This window comes from Pteronotus mesoamericanus, unplaced genomic scaffold, assembly GCF_021234165.1.
Source record: "Pteronotus mesoamericanus isolate MK-2021 breed Mesoamerican mustached bat unplaced genomic scaffold, CSHL_Meso_final scaffold_174, whole genome shotgun sequence".
Taxonomy (NCBI): Eukaryota; Metazoa; Chordata; class Mammalia; order Chiroptera; family Mormoopidae; genus Pteronotus; species Pteronotus mesoamericanus.
In genome coordinates this window covers 23491274-23516101 of record NW_026555309.1, presented here as the reverse complement: position 1 = coordinate 23516101, position 24828 = coordinate 23491274, and the positions used below count along the sequence as shown (strand labels likewise).

Below are 24828 nucleotides of genomic sequence, written 5' to 3'. Positions count from 1 at the left end.
AAAATATATACATATATACATATGTAAATATAAATGAATATATATTAATATCAAGACACCATTGCAGCCTTTAGGTTTGTCTTCTGCATCATTTAGAGTCTCAGGGATTTTCAAGGACATTTTTGACTAAATGTAATATTTCACTTACCTACTGGCTTTAGAATCTATTTTCCTCTTGAGATATAGCTGCTACTCATGTTTCCTCACAGAACTAGATAAAAGCAGAGCTGAATGTTTAACTCAGATCTTCAGATTCTGAGATCACTGATTTTCTGTCATATGAAGTGTCACTTTGTGTGTTCAAGGAATACAATCTAAGTCCAATAGTCATTTTAACAAAATATAAGAGTATTTGCTAGGGCATATTTAAAAATTCTCCATAGAAAGTATTCTAAGCTTGTATGTATTTTTCTTTCTATTCTTATCTTTTTTTTTTTTGTATTAGCTGATGTCTTGATTTATCCAAGCTAAACTTCTTCTTCATCAGTATATCTAATCAAAATTTGATTTGCATTATTTTTCTTTAAGTTTTTAACTGTTGCCCTTAAAGAATACCAAAATCATTCCATTATGAGAGCATCAATAAAGCTGTTGGGCTTCTTATAGCTAAGTAGCCTTGAATGTTGTTTAACTGGTTTAGAATGTGAGCTTTGTGTGTGACATTCACGAATCCAACCTGAAATGAATGAGAAACACACACACACGCACACACACACACACTCTCTCTTAGAAGATAAACTGAAATCACAACACTAGAGAAAAAAGTCTGTCCCTGGCTGCTTGTCAGTAGACATTTTTTTTCCCTCTCCCATAAATACCATCACCGCTACAAAGCTATTGTACTGGGCTATTGCACTCAGCACTTACTATTGACAATAGCTGTAGGCAAAATAGAAGCCATGGCAGCTTGCTGAGGAAGCAGCTGAATTGAGTCCAGCAGGCGGGCAGGGTACATCCCTTCTGTAAGAGTCATCTGACTAGCAGCTTGTAGCCTTGAGTCAAAATCCACCACAAAGGCAATTAGCTCTTCACCCTCAGAGATGACCTTCGTAGTTGTGCACCAAAGCTGACCTCCTATTAAGAAGGGGAAAAAAAGAGAGAAAGATAAAATTGACATAGAATGTTTGAGCCTGCTGTACATTAGATGGATGTCAATAAAACCTTTTCATGTTTTTCACATCAGTTTCTCCTGGGGTGGAGTGTTTGATCAAGACAACAACTGTACTTGTCTTCCTTCCGATGGGGAAAATTGTGCTCCTTGCATTAAATGAACTATTCAGTGACCAACAGTGAGAAAAAGACTAAGAACTAGGTATAGGCATAATCTACAGAGAGTTTTGTTAATTCTTTGCCTTTGGGCTTGCCTTAATCATTAACCATGCCATTACTTGGTATCCTGTCTAAGAACAAGCACGGTAGGGATCCAATTGCAGAAGTTTTTTTCAGGGGAGCCTTGGAAATGACTTTCTATACCTTATGGAAGTAAGAAGTCATTTCCCTTTATCTCCCTTCTCCCCTTCCTCACACATTCTCTTCCCCAAATACTTTATTATATCACTACCAGATGCCCCAAACTACAAAACAAGTAAACAGAAGCTCCTAAAATCTAGAAAGTTAAAAAAATTCAGTGATTTTTATGCTCCTTATGTCTGCGGACATTCCTTTCTTTTTTGGCTCAGTGACCTTTACTTATATAGTGGTCCTTATAACGTGGCTTCTTTATCTCCATTTACCCTGATTGAACTTCCTGAGAAGATATGCCAAAGATCCTTTTCAAAAAGGGTTATTTAAATAAAGATTTGTTTAAATGAAAGGAACTCTTTCTTCAAACACTGAGATATACCCTGGCTCTGTGCTTCAAATGATCACGTGTGGTGCATTAAAAAGAAAATTAACTATGCAAGTACATCTTCTAATGTATTGGAATGCGATAGTGAATGCTCATTTATTTAAGATGTTTAGACAGGCTAAGCACTTATATTTTGTTATCTACACTCTCAGGCCTAGATACGTATCCTATACAGTTATGGCTGAAATAATGTGGCATACTTGATATGTTATAAAGCTTTTTCCTCCTCCTTGTGTATATATTGCAAGGCTATATATTGTACTCATTAAGCAAGCAAGAATCGTACCCACTCTGATAAGTAATACTGCTTTGTTTATCTTTCAGCATTACTATCTTTTCAACTGCATTCCATTTTTTCCACCCTCAAAAGGATTATAGTTTTCAAACAATTTGTGGTAAAATTCTGGTGGAGAAGATAACAATACCATATGATACAGCAGAGTTGCACAGAAGGATCAGGACATTGTTTTAGAGGAAACTTGGACAATTAATTAAACCAGCTGATTAAGTTTTAGAGGTAAACAAATAAACCACCATCCATGACAACATATGTTTCCAAAGAAAATGAAGCTTACAGATGCGAAATCTGTGTGAGTTTCAAAGTGAGACACAAATATACTAAAAGGCTAGAAAACAAATTTCTTGTTCACTTTTATTCTCACGTGTCTGAAAGCATACAAGTGTACAGAAGTTGAAAAACAGACTCACTTTGGCACTGATTTATTTATTTACAACGAGAGACACTAAATGGCCCCATTGTGGAGTCAATGGATGTTCAACGTACTAAGCGGTGGCGTTTCTGCTGGTGACGCTTCCCCCAGTGGCTTTTGCCATTGGTTGCTTCGCCTTCTCTGATATACACACAGATGCACACTACTTACAGCTACAGACAAAGGTAATCACTGGCACCTTATCTCTCCTCAGGGACACAGTTTATTAAGTGAGTCTGTGTAACAGAGAGGTGGGGAGGGAGCAGCAAGGCCCGCGCATTCAGGCCTCTTTCACAGCCTGGTCTTTCAGTGATGCAAGGAATGACTTACATTATTAGAAATAATTTACCACTATTAATAAATTTACATCATTCTTAAGTCTAGCTATGGCTGTTTTTCACAAAAGGAAAGTTTTGAACTCAGTTATCCAGAAGAAGTCAAGATTTTAGAGAAGTACCGTTCACAGCTAATCTTTATTACAGCAGTGAACTATGCAGAAGGATGATTCCATATGTGAGCTTAAACTTGGAAGCAAAAAGCTCCCATAAATAAATAAAATAATCTTCACAAGCATTAAGCACAAAGCAAAGTAAGCAAAAGATGATTCTTCTGTGTTATTAAACAGCCTGGCAGTTGTAATGCATACGGTGGTTTCAGACATACTCAGTAATGTTTCACATTTTATCATCTTTATTAGTTTATCTCCTTTTATGGTTTAGTCATAGCATATCTTTTTAAAGGTTGAATTAGAATGAAAATATACTGTGTAGACTTGATGAGGAAGTGAATTGTCTTTCAAATGAATGGTTTGAATCTTTCAAATCATTCATTCATTAGTTATTCATTGAGCTCTTTGCTGTGAGCCAGCTGTGTGCTATGGCCTCACACAGTTATACAATTAGAATGCCCACAAATGAACAGATTAATCACAGTACCATGTGGTGGGTGTTGTCCCTTCATGCTAAAGAAAATGTGAGAGGAATGAGTGACTGACATTTCTTGGGGGAGTCAGGTAAGCCACCCACGGTGACTTTTTGATTGATTCATGAATAGACGTAAGAGAGCAGAAGTATGTTGACAGGCACACCATTACTGGCAGAAAAAGGAGCAGGAATGTGAGTGCAGGACTAGGGAAGAGCCTGACTGGTCCTGATATGGCTCAGAGGCCAGCAAACCTGGAGCTCGGGCTCTGGGGAGAAACGTGGGTTATGAGCCGTGGTGTGCTGGAACCACCCTGTTCTGGACCACAAAGCAGAATGTTCAATTGTCAGGAATTTTGTGTGCTGGTTGACACCACACTGGTAACGTGAAATCGGCCATGGTGAGAATTGTAGCATTTGCCACCGAAATTGATAATCATTACAAATCAGGACTTCCTCCCACAAAAAGAGTTTAGAGCAAGATGAGACAGCTTTGACTATTCAATAAAATGGTTGTGTCTGCCTCATGGTGGGGGAGATGGTATACTTTTATTTGACTGAATGAATGAACAAATTCTTGACATGGGCTCCCCCCGCCCCACTGCAGAATAAAGAACTCAGGGTAGAGAGACTAACTGAAGAAGCAGGAAATGTTACCGTAAGGGCGACTTGGGGGCTGTTGTGTTAGTTCAGCTGTAAGAAGGGTAACTTGTGCGGGAGAAAAAGGCCATGTTCAAGAGCAGCGCTGAGAGAAGACTGGGGCGATTTCATGAGATGAGTAAGAGAAAAGGAACTGCTGACAATGACACAAAGGTTTCCGGTTTGGGAAACCAGATGGCGATGATGCTGTGAATGAGGCAGTAAAGCTGGTACAGTAACAAGTGGTGTTAGGACAATGAGGAGACAACTGGAACCAGCTAGCAGCACTTTGGGCCAGATAGGTTTGGTGGTTCATGTACTGCATCTGTCTTCATCCTGTCATTTTCTTGGTGAAGTAGGTGATACTGTCCTCACTTTAGAGTTGAGGAAATTGAAGCTTGGAGAGGTTAATTAACTGGCCCAAAGCCACCTGTGTGGTCAGTGGCAGAACCATGACTTTGACTTCTGTGTGCCCAGCTCCAAAGCATGAGTATGCGTGTGCAGGTGTGTTGTACCTACATATGTGTATGTGTGTGCATGGGAATACTGAATTCTGCATTGAAAATGTAACATCTGAGGTATGTGAGAGACTTTTGAGTGAATGTATCTAGGAGGCAGTTGGAACTTGGAGGGGACGTAAGGCTGGAGAAAAATAATGTTTGGGAAGTCATCGGCACATTCTAAATGACTGTGATGGTCTTTACATTACTGTAGTAATCTAGGAAATGCACAATGTGAAAAGAAAAGCATGAAAGACTGAAACTTGGGGAATCTCAACATTTAAGATGTGGGTAGGGGATATGGAATCATTTAAAGATAGAGAGAACACATATTGGGAAACGTTAGAGGGAAACCAAGAGAATGGAACCACAAACATCATGGGCTGGCTCTTTGCAACTGTTTGGCTGAGTTTTTTAGACGGTGAATGTAGAGTATACAACTTAATGGAGTAATTTATAATGAGAGATATCCCAAGTATGTTCACATAGTTCCAATTACTGGTTAAAATAGAACATTCTAAGAGTGATTGCTTGAGAAGGATATAATTCTATCTGGAGGATGGATGAATAATGGAATGAGACTGCCAAGGCGCAAATCTTGGCTCTGCCACTTACTATGTGACTTTGAACTTGTCACCTAAGCATTCTGCTTATCATTTTTCTCACCCTTGGAAATGGGGATGATGATAATAGTATGGAACTTATGGTGTTATTATAAGGATTAAATAAGCTAATATATGTGAAAGTTTAAGAACAGCACCTGACATACATTAAGTGACATACAATTGTTAACCATTATCTTTTTGGTTTGCTCTGATTGGGCCTATTATTCTCATGTCTCATTGTCCTCCTAAACCCAAGAAATCTTATCAGAAAGAAAAGACAAACCTATGAATTCAATGAGCAATGTATCTATGTTACACTGGTTAGAACTAACTCACTTCAGAAAAAAAGATTAAGGCTCCATTCATTAGTGAATCACATACAGTATCTTGACCAGTGACATATAGTTTCCAGCAATCAGCTTGGAACTGAAGAGGCAGGAGAACCCATTTCCTACCCTACTGCTTTTAGAGCTATGGTAGAGATGGTCAATTGTAAATTACAGTTGAATGGAAGGCAGAAGTATCCGTCTTAATTAAAAAGCAATCTGAGCACATGAAAATGCTAAATCAGGTTGATACTTAGCTGTTTTGTTATCTTCACTGACTGACCTCATGTTAATGGAAATAAATCACAAGATATTATATTTAACTTTAAAATGAGAGCACAACTATCAAACAAAAGAAAACAAAAACCAGAAAATAACAAATGTTGGCAAGGATGTGAAGAAACTGGAACCCTGTGCACAGCTGATGAGTGCAAAATAGCACAACCAGTGTGGAAAATAGTATGGAATTTCCTCAAAAAATTATAAATAAAATTACCTATGATCCAGAAGAACTGAAAGCAGGTTCTCAGATGTGTGTGTACTGATGTTCAGAGCATCAGTATTAAAAATAGCTAAAACATGGAAGCAACTCAAGTGTCCATTGACAGAAGAATAAAGAGGCAAAATGCAGCATAGACACGCAATGGAATATTATTCAGTCCTAAAAAGGAAAGGAAATCTGACAATGCTACAAAAAAAATGAGCCTTGAGGATATTATTCTAAGTGAAATAAGACAGTCAAAAAGGACAGATACTGTATTAATCCCCTTTAACTTCAAGTATTCAAAATCAAAGAGACAGAAAGTAACTCTGTGCTTAGTGGGTACAGAGTTTCAGGTTTGCAAGATGAAAAGAATCTTGGAGATGGGTAATGTTTGCATGACAACATTGATGTACTTAATGCCAGTGAACTCTACACTTAAACATGGCTAAATAGGAAATTGTATGTTGTATGTATTTTAGCCCAAGAAAGAAATTGGAATAAAATGATAGTACCGTTTATTCACTACAAAACATCCACCATGAACCTAGAATATCTGTACAAGTTTTTTAGCCGCAGGTATATCCTTCTTTCTTTTTGCTGTCTAGTATTCCATTGTGTAAATGTACCACAGTTTTTGATCCACTCATTTACAGATGGTCACTTAGGCTATTTCCAGCCTATTGTAAATAATGCTGCGATGAACATAGGGGTGCATAGGTTCTTTTGAATTGGTATTTCAGAATTCTTAGGGTATAATCTCAGGAGTGGAATCACTGGATTAAAAGGCAGTCCTACTTTTAATTTTTTTTGAGGAAATTCCATACTGTTTTCCAGAGCGGCTGCACCAGTCTGCATTCCTGCCAACAGTGCACTAGGGTTCTCTTTTTTCCACATCCTTGCCAGCACTTGTTGTTTGTTGATTTGTTAATGATGACTGTTCTGACCCATGTGAGGTGATATCTCATTGTGGTTTTAATCTGCATCTCTCTGATGGCTAGTGATGTCGAGCATCCTTTCATATGACTATGGGCCCTCTGTATATCCTTTGTGGAGAAGTGTCTGTTCAGGTCCTTTATCCATTTTTTAATTGGATTGTTTGTCTTCCTGGTGTTGAGTCATAGGAGATCTTTATATATTTTGGAGATCAAACCCTTGTTTAAGGTATCATTGGCAAATATGTTTTCCTATATGGTTGGATTTCTTTTCATTATGATGTTTTCTTTAATCATGCAGAAGCTTTTTAATTTAATGTAGTCCTATTTGTATTTTTTTTTCTTTATTTCCCTTGCCCTAGGAGATTTATCAGTGAAAACATTGCTGCATGGGATATCTGAAATTTTCCTGCCTCTGTTCTCCTCTAGGACTTTTATGGTGCCACAGCCTATATTTAAGTCTCTTATCCATCTTGAGTTTATTTTGGTGTAGGGTGTAAATTAATGGTCTAGTTTCATTTTTTTTGCATGTACTTGTCCAGATCCTCAAAACAACTTATTGAAGAAACTATTTTCACACCATTTTAAGCTCTTAACCCCACTTTCAAATATTAAATGACCACAAAGACATGAGTTTATTTCTGGGCTCTTTATTCTGTTCCATTGATCTATGCGTCTGTTCTTATGCCAGTACCAGACTGTTTTGATTACAGTGGCTTTGTAGTATACTTTGATATCAGGTATTGTGATATCTCCAACTTTGTTCTTCTTCCTCAAGACTGCTGAGGCTATTTGGGGTCCTTTTTGTTTCATATAATTTTTTGAAATATTTGTTCTACATTAGTGAAGTATGCCATTGGTATTTTAATAGGGATTGCATTGAATCTATAGATTGTTTTGAATATGGACATTTTAATGATGTTAATTCTTCCAACCCATGAACATGGTATATATTTCCATTTATTGGTATCTTCCTTAATTTCTTTCTTCAGTGTTCTGTAGTTTTCCGAGTACAGGTCTTTTATTGTCTTGGTTAAGTTTATTCTTGGTACTTTGTTTTTCTTGTTGCTATAGTAAGTGGGAATTTTTCCTAGTTTCTGTTTATGATATTTCATCCTTGGTATACCAAAATACCTTCAATTTCTGAGTACTGACTTTGTATCCTGCTGTTTTGCCAAATTCACTTATTAGGTCGAATTTTTTTTGGTAGAGACTACAGGGTTTTCTATTTATACTATCATGCCATCTGCAAATAATGAGTTTTACTTCTTCCTTTCCAATCTGGATGACTTTTATTTCTTTTTCTTGTCTGATCACTGTAGTTAGAACTTCCAATACTATGTTGAATAAAAGTGGTGAAAGCAGACACCCTTGTCTGTTCCTGATCTTAAGCAGAACACTTTTAGTTTTTGCCCATTGGGTACGATGTTTTTTGTAGGTTTTTCATATATGTCCTTTTCATATATGACCTTTATTATGTTGAGGTATGTTCACTCTATTCCCACTTTGCTGAGTGTTTTTATCATAAATGGGTGCTGTACTTTATCAAGTGCTTTTTCAGTGTCTATTGATTTGTGAATATTACCATCCTTGCATCCCTGGGATGAATCCCACTAGATCAAGGTGTATGATCTTTTTAATGTATTGCTGGATCTAGATTGCCAATATTTTGTTGAGGACTTTAGCATATATGCTCATTAACAATATTGGCCTGTGGTTTTCTTTCTTTGTTGTAATGTTACCTGGTTTTGGAATTAGGATAATACTGGCCTCATAAAGAGAATTTGGGAGTCTTCCCTGTTCTTAAGTTTTTTGGAATAGTTTTAGAGGGATAGGAGCTTAGTTCTTCTTTATGTGCTTGGCAAATTTGCCTGTGAAGCTATCTGGTCCAGGGCTTTTGTGTGCCAGAAGTTTTTTGATTACTGCTTCAATTTCACTAGTTGTTATTGGTCTATTCAGACTTTCTGCTTCTTCTTGATTCAGTTTTGGAAGACTGTATGTTTCTAGAAATTTGTCCATTTTGCTCATGTCAAATTTCTTGGCATATAGTTGTTCATAGTAATTTCTTAAAATCCTTTGTATTTCTGTGGTATCAGTTGTAACTTCTCTTTTGTTTCTGCTATTATTTATTTGGGTCCTCTTTCTGTTTTTCTTGATGAGTCTAGTTAAAGGCTTGTTGATTTTGTTTATCTTTTCAAAGAATCAGCTCCTGGATTTATTGATCCTTTGAATTGTTCTTTTCGTCTCTAGGTCATTTAATTCTGTTTTGATCTTGATTATTTCCTTTCATCTATTTTTCCTGGGCTTTGTTTCTTGATGTTCCTCTAGTTCTTGTAGATGTAGGGTTAGGTTGTTTATTTGAGATTTTTCTATCTTTTTTAGGTAGAACTGTATTGCTATGAACTTCCCTCTCAGGACCCCCTTTGCTGTATCCCACAGATGTTAGGCTGTTGTGTGTTCATCTTCACTTGTTTCCAGAAACATTTTGGTTTTTTCCTTTATTTTATTGTTAACCCATTCATTATTTAATAGCATTTATTTAGTCTCTATGCATTTGAGAATTCTTTAGTTTTTTTCCTCATTTCAATCCATTGTAACCTGAGCACATACTGGATATGATTTCAATTTTCTTGATTTTGTTGAGGCTTGTTTTGTGTCATACCATGTGGTCTATCTTTGAAAATGTTCAATGTGCACTTGAAAAGAATGTATATTTTGCTTCTTTGGGGTGAAAGGTTGTATACGTATCAACTAAGTCCGTTTAATCTAGCGTGTTGTTCAATGCCACAGTATCTTTGGTGATTCTTTGCTTGGAAGAGCTATCCATTTTTGATAAAGGGTTGTTAAAATCCCCTGTGATGAATGTGTTGCTGTCACTATCTTTCTTGAAGTCCTCCAAGATTTTCCTTATATATTTGGGTGCTCCCATGTTGGGTGCATATATCTTTACAAGGGTTATATCTTCTTGATGGATTGTTCCCTTATGTATTATGTAGTGTCTTTCTTTGTCTCTTTTTATGGCCTTTGTTTTGAAATCTACTTTGTCTGATATAAATATTGCTACCCCAGCTTTTTTTCATGTCCATTTGCTTGGAATATTTTTTACCATCCTTTCACTTTCAGTCTTTGCAGATCTTTTGTCCTGATGTGGGTCTCTTGTAGACAGCGTATATGTGGATCATATTTTCTTTTTTTTTAAAGATTTTATTTTTTTAATTTTAGAAAGAGGAGAACGGAGGAAGAAAGGGAGAGAAACACCAATGTGTGGTTGCTCCTCACATGCCACCTATTGGAGACCTGGCCTGCAACCCAGCCATGTGCCCTGACTGGGAATTGAACTGACCCTTTGGGTTACAGAGCTAGCACTCAAGCCACTGAGCCACACCAGCCAGGGCTGGATCATATTTTCTTATCTATTCAGCTACCCTATATCTTTTAATTGGATCATTTAATCCATTTACATTTAAGGTTATTATTGATAAGTACTTATTCATTGCCATTTTTTCCCTTTGTACCTGTAGGCGTTCTCTCTCTCTCTCTCTCTCTCTCTCTTTCTCTTTCTTTGTCTTCTTAAAGCAGTCCATTAGCATCTCTTGCAATGCTGGTTTGGTGGAGATGTATTCTTTTAGTCATTTTTTTTCTTTTGGTCTGGGAAATTCCTTATTTCACCTTATATTTTAAATGACAGCCTTGCTGGGTAGAGCAACCTTGGTTGTAGTCCTTTGCTTTTCATTACTTGGAATACTTCTTGACATTTTCTTCTGGCTTGTCGTGTTTCTGTTGAGAAATCAGCTGATATCCTTATTGGAGCTCCCTTGTTGTTACTAGCTGTTTCCTCTTGCTGCCTTTAAGATTCTCTTTTTTGTCTTTAAATTTTGCCATTTTAATTACGATGTGCCTTGGAGAGGGCCTCTTTGGATTCATCTCTATGGGACCCTCTGTGTTTCCTGGACTTACACGACTTTTTCTCTCATCACATTTGTTCAGTTTTCTGTCATTACTTTTTCAAACAATTTTCCTATCCCTTGCTCCTCTTCTTCTCCTTCTGGTATCCCTACAATTCATGTTGTCCTGCTGCTCCCTTAAACCTTCTTCATTTTTTTGGAGTCCTTTTTTGTTTTGTTGCTCTGTCTGGGAATTTTTTTTTGCCTGGTCCTCCAGCTCACTGATTTGATCCTCTGCTTCATCTAGTTCATTTTTAATTCCTTCTACTGTATTCTTCCTTTCAGATATTGTATTCTTCATTTCCTCCTGGCTCTTATTGATTGTTTCTATGTCCTTTTTCATGCTGGTGTAGTTCACAGTAAGTTCCTTGTAGTTCTCACTGAGCTCCTTGAGCATCCTTATAGCCATTATTTTTAGCTCAATGTCTGATAGTTTGCTTGCCTCAATTTCATTTAGCACCCTTTCTAGGGATTCTTCCTTTCCTTTAACTTGGTAATTGTTTCTTTGTCTCCCCATATTTGGTGACTCTTCTTGTTTGTTTCTGTATATTAAATTGATCAACTTTGACTTTCTGTCTTCATGGTGTGACCTTCTGTTTTAGGAGACCTGTGGGACTCAGTGGTGCAGGCCTTGATTTCCTGAGCTTGATGCTCTTGGGATGCCTTTTATGCTGTTTATGTAGGCTCTCTGGTTGTGACTGGGTGTTGGTTGTTGTTAGGTCTTTCTTTGGTTGGTCCTTCCCTTCAGCTGACTGACTGAGGGTCACATCACCCACCACGTCTTGTATGCTGTTGTACAGGTGCTGCCAGAACAAAATCAAACAACCCAGGAAACCAACCCACAAAAATAATTGCCACCCACAATCATACTGTCAACAGCAAATAAGCAAGTATTAATAAAGGTGTAAAGAGATTAAGACTATTATAAGAAAGGAACAATGAATATGAGATGACTAACTGAAAAAAATTATTTTGAGAGGGTAAAGGGAGGAGAATGATGAGAGTAGGTGATAGAAACAAGGAAAAGAGAGAAAGAAAATAAAATTTACATGGAAATAAAAAAGGGAGGGAAGAAGGCAGAATGGAGTAAGGGAAGGGAAGCATATAGTATTAGGTTTCAACAAAAATATTTTAAAAATAGTGAAAAAATAGGATCTAAATTGGAGAAAAAGATCCATCACAGCAATATCAAGAACAAGTGAGTAAAGATTAGTATAGGTGGGATGGGGATAGGAAGGAAAAAAGAAAGAAATTCTTAAGAGATGTCTAGAGGAAAGGAAAGTGACTTAGAGAGGATAAAGGGAGAAATATTAAAATTTAAAACAAAAAAACAGAAGGGCAGGAGGAAGGCAAAATTGAATAGGAGAGGGGAATGGTAAAATTTGCAACTTGAAATACAAAAATAGTGAAGACCTAGAAATAAAATGGAAGAAATGAGACAACAATCACTATATCCACAACCTAAGAGCAAAGATTGATAGAGGTAGAGAGAGAGAATAAGGGTATTTTAAGAATAGAAAAAGGAATGTGAGATGACTAAAGACAAGAAAATGTTTTGAGAGGCTGGAGCAGGGTGGAATATTAAGAGTGCAGAATACACACAAGTCATAGCAAGAGAAAAAATAAAATTTAAAACAAAACTAAGAAGAGGAAGGAAGAATATAAAATGGAGTAAGAGAAGAGAGGAGCAAAATATCAGATTTGAAATAAACTAAAATTTAAAAGCCGGTAACATAATAGGCACAAACTTGAAGGAAAAGAAATGAATCCTAAAAAGCTATGCAGAAGAGGAAATAACACAACTCGTGAAGAAGAGAGTGGTGGAATTCATCTCAGTAGAATCTTGTGTTTACTACTCTCTTCTCTTTCTGGATATGCCCCTAGTAATGTCAGATGGTGTCCTAGCCTGCCCTTAGGATTCCTGTGCAAGACAACAAGCAATCCACAGTCTGTGACTGTCTCCTTCAGTTTGGCTGGATATCACTGTTCTTCCCTGCTGGCTTTCCAACATCCCTGGGCCCAGGAGTAGTTCACTTAATGACCCAAGAAGATTGCCAGTACCTTCTCCACCTGCCTCCAGAAGGGGCCTCTGGTGTGATTGGGAGGGTGAGAACTATGGGTCACCCCTAGGTGGCACTATTCAGTCTTCAGGGAAGGTGGTGGGAGTGTTTCCCCATCCCCTCACCACTCTTCTTTGTCTGTCCCAGATTCTTTCCAATAATGTATAATTTCTGGTGTATTAGCTGTCCATTTCCTACAAGGGGCCAATCTATGTAAAATGGGACAGCTCTTCCCTGCTTGGCACAGAGAGCAGCTCTGTCTAGATGCCAAGGCTGGGTGGGGCCCTGAACCCTGCCTTGTTGCACCTGTCTCTAATCTCTTTGCTCTGTTGTGTTTAGTGGATTGGGCAGAGGAACACTGTAGCTTGTAGTGTCTGGTAAAAGGCCCTTTCAAAGCTTTTTCTTCTTTCTCTTGCGGAAACGTGCCCAGCAGGGGTCTCCTGAGCCTGGCCTCACTGATCTGCAGAGTCTGTAATCCCACAGATGGGGGTTGGGCTTGTCTGTCTGTGACGGATCTGCCTGGCTGCAGCAAATCTCAGCCATTCACCTCCTGGCTGTCTGTCCAGTCCCCAGCCTACTGCTTTCTCACAGGAGTCTTGGGCCAAATCCTCCACTCTGAACAGTCCCCTGCTTGCCAGCCATGCTGGGTTGGGTCCCACAGTCCCTTCAGTGTGACTCTGTCCCTCTGAGTTCTTTGTTATTAGAGCCACTGTGCACATGCACACGCGCACTGAGCACCAGGTCCTTGCTGAGTCTGGAGTCTCATCTCAGCTCCTCTTTTAAAAAAGTTTCTGTGTGGCCCCCATGCTGCAGCACTGAGCCTTGGGGGTCCTGTTCTCTACACACTTCCCGTCCTGCAAAATCAATTTCTCAGTCAGGGCTGGCCACTGCCTGTCAGAGCCTCTGACAGCTTTAGATAAAGTTTCCCTCTGGATCTCTCCCGGATGGCATTGGGGAAAGTCCTGCAGCAATATTCTATAACACAGGGTGATCGAGGGGGTACTGTCCTGACTCCTTCCAGAGATGTTCAGCCTCAGGAGGGCCCGCTCCCACCATGCTATTTCTGGAGCCAGCTCCTCTCCAGCCATCTCTCTCCACTCCTAGAGCTCATGGCTCCTGGGCCGACCAGCAGGTGCCCCGAACCAGAATAGCCAGAAGGACTGGGTTGGGCAGTGGCAGCAGCAGTTGTTCCACTTGGAGAGCCTGGGCCGCTTGCTCTCACGTGCCTCTGGTGCTAGCAGGGCAGGCAGGCAAGGCTCTTGCCCACTCATGTACTCTCGTCCACGTCCACACTCGCTCACACATGCTCTCACTCACTCTCCACTCAATTTTCGAGATGATTATTCTCTTGTTTAGCTGCAAGACAGGTCTAGGTCTGGGAGCAAGTGGACAGAGCTTCCAGCTACTCTGCCACCATCTTGGATCAGTAAAAATGTTTGTTTTCATATGAGATGTTTCAAAACAAAACAAGAGTTAGGTCTTCTCCCATCCCAGTTTTCCTAGTAAAGCTACTTGAACAAACTACTACTTGAAAGCTCAGTCCCTAGTGGAATGGAGTGGCCACTGAGATGGAGTTTACTTTATGTGGCCACATTAACCATTTTCATTAGAATAAATTTTGGATACTTGTGTAGAACTGAAAATTGTGAGTTCCTGGTTACTCTGCTGATGTGGGTTTCTGCTTGTGTTCTGAGTGCCAGTGGACTGTTTCTTTTAACTCCCTATGGATATGAAATTTAATAAATCTAAATGCTGTTTTCTGTGGCTTTCATATGAGTAGTATGCTTAATGCTCTAGATTTAAACCAAAAGGGTTTTCAATGTATTAATCCACACTAATGACATATTGATACAAACACAAATAAAATTATGTAAAGGTGTTGAGTGCACACATGGCAATGTTATATATGTTTACTTCATTAAACCTTTACAACTTTCATACATTCATTAAGTGGTTACCATGTGCCGTGAGATCTTGGGGCTGGAAGTATGGTAAATTATACAAGGTCACATAGCTAGAGGGAAATTGGAGGAAGACAAGATGTGGGAGATGGGATTAGAGTGAGGCAGTTGGGCTCTAGATTCTGTATGAAAAAGCAGCATCCCAAATCATAAGCACCATCTGATGTTCACTAACTACATTGCGCCTTACCTTCAGTAATTAGCACAGTTTATCTCTCAATCATAAATAACACGGTTCACTTTCTGAAACAGTGTCAAGAAGACTACACAGTAAAGAGATATAGCTTTTAAATGCATAGTTACAATTTGGAGAATTATGCCTATATTTGTGATGTGGAGGTAACTCCAGGTTATCTTTGAACACAATTAATAAACAATTATAACAACTAACACTTAGAAAATACTTACTCTGTGCCAAGTGCTGTTTGAAACATTTCACACATATTAAATTAATTTGATAATATTAAATATGAGTGTAGCATTTGCTCAATTCCTTATATAAACTGCAAGTTCAACCGGATGCTAAAAGTGCATGAAAATTCTGCTTTATCATTGGCAACCCTGACTGCTCCTAATCGGCACTGATTTCTGGGTCCCACTGCAAATCAATCAAATCAGAAGACCTGGGAGTGAAGTTTGGGCTTCACTATTTTTTTAGAAGCTCCCCAGAGGGCTTACTGAGCCTCTAGAGTTAAGAATCACTGGCATACAGGTAAACCATCTGCAATTCATACAGAGTAGAAAACGTAAGACTCTATGAACAAAAAAGTCTCTTCATAATCAAATATTTCATAGATGTGTTAAAAAAAAAACCCCAGCAGTGAGACCTCCATTTTGAAACTTTGAAAATGACATTTGAAAACAGCTTTGAATTTCCCTTCTTCCCTAATATTTGAAGAACATGGGAATAAGTGAAAAGGAGAAGAAAGCCAGAAAGAGGAAAGATGTAATGACTAAGCATCATCTTTCAAGTGAACAAGCCAGCGAGGAACTTAATAAATCTGTGCATTATATTCGGTTTTACAATGTGTAATTCTTTATCATTTTGAAGGTATGCAACTTATTAGAAATGATCTGTAATACCGTATCCCCTGAAACTAGTTCAAAAACTCTTACTGTGCAAAGCAGAGGGAAGAAAACATCCCATTCCTACTGCGTGGACCGGAAGTCTTTATCAAATGACATCTGGCACTGAAGCAGCTGATACCTTCCTTGCTTTCTCCAAATGTAAAGCTTACTTTAGGAGTCTCTCTCTGTCTGTCTCTTAATACTGCAAACACAGTCAACATCCCCAGTCTCCACACCCACATACCACTCCCGTCACAAATAAAGGACAAATGGATTCAAGGTGCCATAGAAAGTAATAACTAAGACCTTGACGTTCTTGAAAAACCAGGTACTTGCTGTTCTAAGTAGTGTTTATGATCAAAGTTCTTGTACAAACAGATATGGTTCCTAACAGGAAGCTTATAAATTTTTCTCATAATTGCTGTCAAAACTGCAGTGAAGTGTATTACAAGTTTTGATAACAAAGAATAAAGTCACAGTTCAAACTCGATTATACTTTGGAAATTCACACTCTTCTTACTAGAAGCAGTGGCCTTAAATATCTCTCCATCCTGCCAAATTTTTCACTTGCACTTTTTATTATTTATGAAATCAGTGTCTGCACAATGTCATGCAGACCTCTACTGATAAACTCTAATTAAGATTAAGACAAGCTTTTTGGAAAGGATCCCATCATTAGCAAACATGATAAACACAGAAATACTCCCTACTTGTCAACCAGGAGCAATTCAGTAACCTAACAGTATTATCTGTTGCTAGGTTACAGAGCTGACAAAGCTTCAATTATATTGTTCGACCATACCTATAGAGTTCTGTATAAGCAAAATGTATCCAGTATAAAAGCATTTAACTTCGTCCATGCTATCTGCAATTCACGGCTTCTTACAATGGTAAAAATCAGGTTAATAAATTACATAGCACGCTGAAAAATCTTTCCCATGTGTTATGTCTATACATGCTTCTTTCTAATTTATCTGTGTGATTGATAGACGCTTGCTTTGTAAAAATAAGGAAATACAAGCAACATGAAGCTGTAAACCTTGAGCAAAACTACATCTGGGCTTATCAAGATAGGGACCTAAGCTTAGCATAAAAATATACAGCAAATTGAACCAATTAAATCACATTTAGATTTTGTATTACTCTACCTCCACATGGGGAAAGATGGAGCCTTAAGCAAATAGCGATACCAGTTTGGAACTTCATTTTAAGCTAAAAAGAAAACAAAAAATGAAACCCACACACACTCACCTAGCAGTACAAAAGGAAATAGGTGCTTCTAAAGATCATTTATGCTAAGAGGTTTCTTAAAGTTGAAATTAGTAAATTTTCCCACATAGCATGAAGTCATTAAGTCTTACTTCTCTTTATTAGCCTGGGAACTCTAGGGGGAAAAAATCAATAAGAAAGTCTCCCAAATACAGACATTTGAAAGGGAAAAAAAGAAAGAAAAAACCTACTTGTGTAAAAAGGGAAAGTCTATGTAAATCAGTGCTTCAAGATAATTTTATCATGGGTGCTATTTTTGTGGTTTTCATGGATATTTAGGGTAAAAGTAATTATGCATAAATGAACCAACATTTTAAAATAGCTCTGGCAGGAAATGTTATATTATATGCTATATTGCTAGGCATTTTGATTTCTTAAGGTGTACAGTGTTATTTTTGCATTATCTAAAAGTCCATCTCCTTCACATGGGTGATGTAAGAAGATGGTCAATTGATGACCAGAGTTGAGCTGATAAAGATTACATATCGGTCTGTCAAAGAAATCATGATACATCTTAGGCACACAAGTAAATTAAAGCCATTCTCTGGGGATAAATGGGCTGTTTAAAACACACTCCCTCCCCAACTCACAGGGCATTATGTTTTTGGAGGTGGCGGAAACAAGCCTATTTGCTTGTTTGGTTATTATCTTCTTTAATTTTTACTAAACAATTTGAAAATCCAACATGATGCCCACTTGTGAAATGTAATCTTTTCATAACTGGGAAGCAATTGGTCAGAATAATTCCCTAAGAGCTAAATAATTGCCTCATTTCAATATCACAGGTGTTACTGCCCAGATCTCAGGGTTTTGACATTAACATAGTACGTATATCTATACGTAGCCACATTGTTTAATACAAATTTTATAATGAATTCAAATTCAATACTGTTGAAATTCTTGACAGTGGAGTAGTGCAAGGAAGAGAACTTATAAATTATGTGTGCCCCTTCTTTGAAAACCGCGGTGGAGGTTTCTTTGTGCATTGGCAAATACAGTAGGAATATGAGGTATTGTGAGGATCCTCCTGCACAGCACCTGATAAAAGAATAAAGAGCTGTGACATATTCTTAAAACAATAGAGGAATTAAAGGGAAACAATGGGCCAGCTGCTTCATTAATACAATCAAAAGGGAGCCCAGCACAGAGGAGTCCAGATAATTAAGCACTACTCTTTTAGACCTCTTTTCTATAATAAAATTGCTTAAAAATGTATTAACTACTTCATAGTTGTTAGATAGATCTTGCACTTGTTTATTTAGAGTTGATTAATGCCTTTTTTCCGTATGCAGCAACATGCCAACTCATAGTTTACAATAGTTTTTGAATAAAATGGAGTGAGAATAATTGATAAAGATCTGCACAATACACAGCAATAAATCAAAAGCATTTTGCAAAAGGTCTTTCCTGTTTTAAAATTATCTTTAACATTTTTCATTTGTACTTATAGGCAATGCAGGGCATTTGGGGCATTCAACTTTCCCAGGCTGGCGCTCCTGACATCTTTTTATAGAGCATCCTAGCAGTTCCTGGGAGAGAGAGAGAGAAAGAAACCAGACTTGGCCAGCAACTCTGGAGTGTCCCTTTGGTATTTGGGCCAAAGGAGAGGGCAGGCTTTAAAAAAAATTCTTCTTTGCCTTCTCTAGTCACGAGAGATGGACACGTAACAGAACTACTTGCCAAATGCACTATTTATCCTTCATTAACTTGATTATAGAAATCAAAAAACAACTCTTTATGCTCTTTATGTTCAAACACAATCTACAATTTAAGATATCAAGGCCTTCGTTCTTCAACTCTTCTGTAAACAGCCTTTCTTCTGATGTAAAGCGAACATTTAATTGCTTAAGAACTGGAAAATTGGGAACCGACTATTGTGCGCTAAATTTTGAAGTGAGGGTAAAACCTACACTCCGGTTTCCTCCCAAATGTTTTTAAGTACGCTTATGCCAACCCAACATTAAAATTACAAAGTTTACTAAACAATGCGGTCAGTTTAAAAAAGATTTATTCTATTCTGATCATTGGACAATCTTAATTGAGAGTCTGAAATAGAAACAACAGGAGTAAGGAGATGAATTAATAGAGATACTTCACCATATTTCTAAGGTTAAGAGAAACATATTTGCTTTTACACATATGTTACATATGATTTAAAATTCACTGGCTGGATTCAAATTTCCAAAGATCATCCTATATTTCAGAGGATATGGGGTATATAATTCCAGTTATGAAATCTGGCTTCAGACTTCAGGAGTTAGTTCTTTATTAGTCCATTAAGTTTTCCTTGAATACCAGGAAATATCATCTCTCTCTGTCTCTTTTTTTAGTATATGTGCTGCGAAAATGAGCACTGAATACCAAGAAATAAAAATATAAATCAACGGTCAGTGGGTAAGTATAAAAATGGTCATTATAGGAGCTATAATAAATGATTATTTATTTAAATACTTTTGATTAAGCCCACAAAACTTTTTTTATTAGAATGAAATGTAAAAGTAAATAACAAATTGTTTACAGCCTCATGATCACGTGAATCCTTTCAGGGAGACATCTTTGAATCCTCGGGTTTATAAACTGTGTCTTTATGGCAATGCAAAAACCTAGCAAATGTTGGTAATGCTATAATGTAAAAGTACTGAATTATGGCACTCTCTTTCAGCTAGTATTTTGGAAATGAGCTTAACAACATCATCTATGAATTACTTGTCATTTCAAACATTACATGCTTTATTATTTAGCATAAATTCAGCAGGTAATATTGGTCTGAGCAGAACTCAGAAACAAAGAAACACAAATACCCTTGTTCATCTAAAGGAATTACCCGTGTGACAAACAGGGAGGACTATCATCCCACTTTATAGACCAGGACCTCAAAGCCAGCCTGGTTCAGCCAGGGTATTTCCTGAACTCCCCTCTGATCACAGAAAGCATGCCCAGCTCACACTTGTAATAGGTCCCCACTGGGTCTTTAGGCTGCTGGTGGGCATACTCTCCACAGCACTGATTTTTTTCCTTGAAGAAAATGCCTCCTACTGAGAAAATTCCCTCTTTCCTTTAAGCAGCACGTGAAACTTTCTCAGACAAGTACACAGAGTCATTGTGGTCAGTTCCAGATTTCTGCTGAAGTGGAGGTGCAGAAATTTTGGCTCCATGAATAAGAAGATGTTCGGAACTGCCTGGAAGAACCTCAGCGAATATGAAGTGAAGAAACTCAGGCATCCTACCTACCTTGGGGTTAGGCAAGAAGATAGTATGTTTTATGCTCGTGGAGTCTTCTCAGCGGCCCTGGGGTGTGTGCTCTGCTCTAAGGTGTGCTGTCCCCTGGCTTTGCAGGGGCTCCCAGCGGTGGTGTGAGGCAGACCATCTGACTGTGGCCATCCTGATTTTAAAAGACTAGTCAAGAGGTGACGTGACACCCCAAGGGCGATCTGTCAAAACTCCCCCTGAAGATGATAAACTGATTACAAAGCTGCTTAAGACTCTGCTTGTAAACAAAAGCATTTATCAACTAATAATTTGCAATAAACTGATGTAACTCCCAGCTGAGCCCCTTACTGTAATTGTCTTTACCATCTGCCTGTTAAAACACCATTCTTCATCAGCAATCAGGAGCAGAAGGGAGGAAATCTCCACCAAAACACACAACTTGAAAGCTTTTGAATAATCTGAGTGTGTTCCACATGTTCATTATGACTCGTTTGTTGGGTATGCTTAATTTTCATTCTTGCCTAGCTTGGAAATGTTCAGAAATTAGGTGGAGAGGAACGAAAATGAAACATTGTGCCTACTGCTCTGCAGAGGAATAAATTATACAAGTTCATCACAGGAGGCTGTTTTTAATTTCTTTCTTTCATCCTTCTACTGCTCTGCGCAATATCCACTGCAGTATCTTGATGAAAGCCCCCCAAGCATCAGGCTGAAAATGAACCTATTTCTTTTTCAGCCTGCCCATTTCCATTATACTTCTTTGTTTTGCTTTTCCCCGCTCTTTTAATTCGAAGACGCTCATTTAACTTCTCTAGGGAGCCTGTTTAAAAGCGTAGACTCCTATGCAGGTGTGTTGAAGGGCTGGCAGGCCCCGGCAGGGCCACGTGGATGCATGGGGTGGCCGTGCCAAGTGCTGGCAGGGCCCCGCGTTTGTCACCCTTTGTGTGTCACCACAGATGGAGGGCTTCCCTGGCCTAGGACCCCAGAGCACTTAGAGGTACTTTGCCCAAAGTCTCCTTCTACAAGGTGGGTTTCAACGAGAGTAGGTTTGAATGGTCAGAAACTTCTTGTTCTTAGAAGGAATCCTGCGTCTTAGATGCTAACCAGATCTAGCTACAGGAGGAAGACACTAGGTGAAGGAGGAATAGCCAAAATCATTCCATGATTTCTCAAGGTTTGTTCACTTTTATTTATTTTGCTAATAAATAGCAAAATATACTATTTATTAAAAATGCTCAACAATAATAAGCACACAGACTATTTTCATGTTGATATTTTATAATACTTTTTTCATATCCCTTTGCTACTTAGAGGATGTTTCTTTTTTCAAGTTGTTCCTTTTTCCAGAGAACATGTTATCCTTCCGTAAGATTCTACCTAAGGAGACTATCAGCTGGCGAAGCATTACTGTGAACAATGGCCAACTCCTGTTATTATGCTTCCAATTCTGGAATTACAATTCTTGTCAAGTGTTCCTATTATAACATAACTTAAATTAACATTTATGTTTTATTGTGTTTTTCTCAGTGTTTTCTCATAAGTAGTTATTTTTCTTTGTAATTTACTGTCCACTACAACAGAACCAGTTAAGTGTCTTTTATGGGAATGGTAGAAATGGACACTTGTGCATCTGTTTTCTACTGTGCCTGGTCTGGAGAAGTTAATGAGGAAAAATAGGCCTAATTTTCTGCATGGGAAATGCAGAAAAAATAGCATGTGATGTTATTATAGTTCTTGAATTTCAGAGGTATCAAATATTAGAAGAAAAATTTGACATAGATTTTAAATAACACAAAAATATATAGATACTAATTTGCATTAAGTTAAATTCTTTCTAGAAGTATTATATTTCCTTCTCATCTTACCAGTGAGACTTTTATCAAGACTTTGATATTCTTTGGTCACAGAAGTTTTTTGTTTTTTTTAAATTAACAAATAACATATGGAGTAATAATGAATACACTTAAGCATGTTGATTTATAATGTCTTACAAAATTAATAGAAATTATATCAATTGAAGTTGTAGTTTAATGATTAAAGATGATTAAGACTTAAACTTTCATGATCATTAAATGCTTCCGAATATACAAACCGATGTGGTGGTGAGGTGTTTTATGTATTTTTTGTTTTTTTAAAAAGTTGTTGCACCAGGTAGATATGTTCATGTCATGATTTAAGTGAACTTATAAAACTTTAACAGTTATTACTTCTGTATCTAAAACTTTCATGATGGTCTATTTTAAAATATGGAAGCAACTCATTTCTTATTTGAAATGTTGCTAAATCTACATGCTAAGGCAAAATTTAAAATGATTATATAATGGGTCATAATAAAACACTTATAATGAGGTATATTTAGAGTTCATAGGTACTCTGATTTTCTTCACAAATTTCTCTCTCTATATGTACTGATATACATATATGTACTCGATTTCAACTGACTTTGGTAAGAAAATAAAGTTTTGAAGAACTAATTACCAGCAGATGGCGCTCGGTGCCTTCATTGATCCCTGACACAGGAGAAAGGAAAATACGGGCTTTATTTATTTAATTCTATTTTATCCTAAATGTGAAGTTGCTACACCAAGCTTTGCAATCCCCAAAGATTTCTGTTAATTGACTAAGCAACTTTGTGGTAATTTATAGACAATCCTCCGATGCTCATCTAAATGGCGCTCATTCAACTCACGAGCCCGTGTGAAGATAAAGCATAAAGATGTAACCTTGCCTTCCCTTCCCCGCCCCTGCGGAACGAGAAAAAAAGCAGAGGAGTCCGGGTCCCTGAAGTATAACTCAGAATCATCCGATGAATTTTGGGCTTAAAAAAGGGCCATTGTCATCTCCTTGACTTTTTTTTTTTTTTAAAGCACTTTCTTAAATTAAGAATGCAAGGCCTTATTTTTGAATGGGTTTATAATACGCATTATGGATATTTTAAAGTCTTCTTATAATAAAATTCTTTGAGAAGATATTTCATGATTACTGAGTCACATACACTGACTCTGAATGTTATAGGGCCGCGGTCCCCAACCTTTTTGGGCACCAGGGACCAGTTTCATGGAAGACAATTTTTCCACAGACCAGGCGCTGGCGGGGGGTCGGGGGCAGGGGTGGGGGGTGGGAGGGGTGGGGGAAAATGGTTTCAGGAGGATTCAAGGGAAAACATGCAAGCTCACCTCCTGCTGTGCGCCCGCTTCCTAACCGGCCTGGACTAGTACGGGCTGCGGACGCCTGTTGTAGAGAATTGTATGTTTGTACCAAGGAAGACAAAAATGGCTTTGAATGATGAAACTAAAGAACACTGTGGAAAGTCTGTCGGAAGTGATGTTCCCCTGGTTTTCTTCTCCATCCCCCCTACCTGCCTTCTCCTCCTCCAATTAGAAGAAGCTCTGAATTTTATAACTTTGTTATTTTCTAACCATCATTAGGTGTCTGTAACTCGCAGTATTTCATTCCCTCTAATGACAATTAAAGAGTGGAAGGAATTTTACCCGAGCGTCCCTATAAATCCCTCTGCAGTCACCTCCTCCGCCAGCTGAGGAGCGTGGGGCCGTCAACTGAGCGCTTCCCCCCCTGGGTTTTCATCCGGCTTTGCATATGGCAAAGGAGCCCGAAGTCACACTATATTCTCCACACTTGTCATTTTTAAGTGCAAGTCTTGGACCAGAGTCCCAATTGCACAGCTGCTTAACAGTGAATCTCAAAATATAAAAGTTTCAATTGTTGAATTTCTAGGACCACTAACGTGAGTGGAAAGTGAGTTTGGAAAAATTTGCTGCCACTGTTTAATAGGCATCATGTTGTCTCCCACCACGATTTGTAGGAACTCCTTAAAACAGGCACTTTCAGAATAGGTGCACTATTGCTATTATGTAATCTTAATACCACTTAAGAACATTGAGCATTTCTCATAAGTTACATTGGCATTAACAAAACAAGAGCAATTAAACAAGTGCTCAGTCAACATAAAAGCACACGTTATAATTTCAAAGGAAGAAACACTGGCTCCAAGTCATTGTAACTCCACAAATGGAAAAGAGTTGTGGCTCTGCCCAGGGCTTTGAAAATCCATCTTTCAAGGTCGGCCCTTGACAGTTGAGTTAGGAAGGGCAGCATGGAAGGGAGCGTGGCCTCCTGCCAAGGCTGTTGCAGATGAGTGGGTGATCTTAGGGGAATAAACTGCAAAATCTCAAATTTTTCCTCATGTGATGATAAGACCAGAGCCAAATGATTTTTTTCTAAGACTTCTATGGCCTTCTGTTCCATTTTACTGTGCAGTTTGGGATGATAAATTTTACTGTGCATTAATTTGCACACACGGGTCAATGCTATAGTCAGGAGCTTACCAATT

At 38.1% G+C, this 24828-nt stretch overlaps 1 protein-coding gene across 3 annotated transcripts in view; it reads right to left on the bottom strand.

The window, feature by feature from the left end:
* Nucleotides 1–24828, bottom strand: part of ZFPM2 (zinc finger protein, FOG family member 2) — a 445662-nt gene that overhangs the window by 8881 nt on the left and 411953 nt on the right. For all 3 annotated transcript variants that reach the window (XM_054590382.1, XM_054590383.1, XM_054590384.1), the window contains one exon: nt 868–1074. In XM_054590382.1, coding sequence (XP_054446357.1) covers nt 868–1074 — 207 coding nt within the window. The remainder of the gene's footprint in view (nt 1–867; nt 1075–24828) is intronic.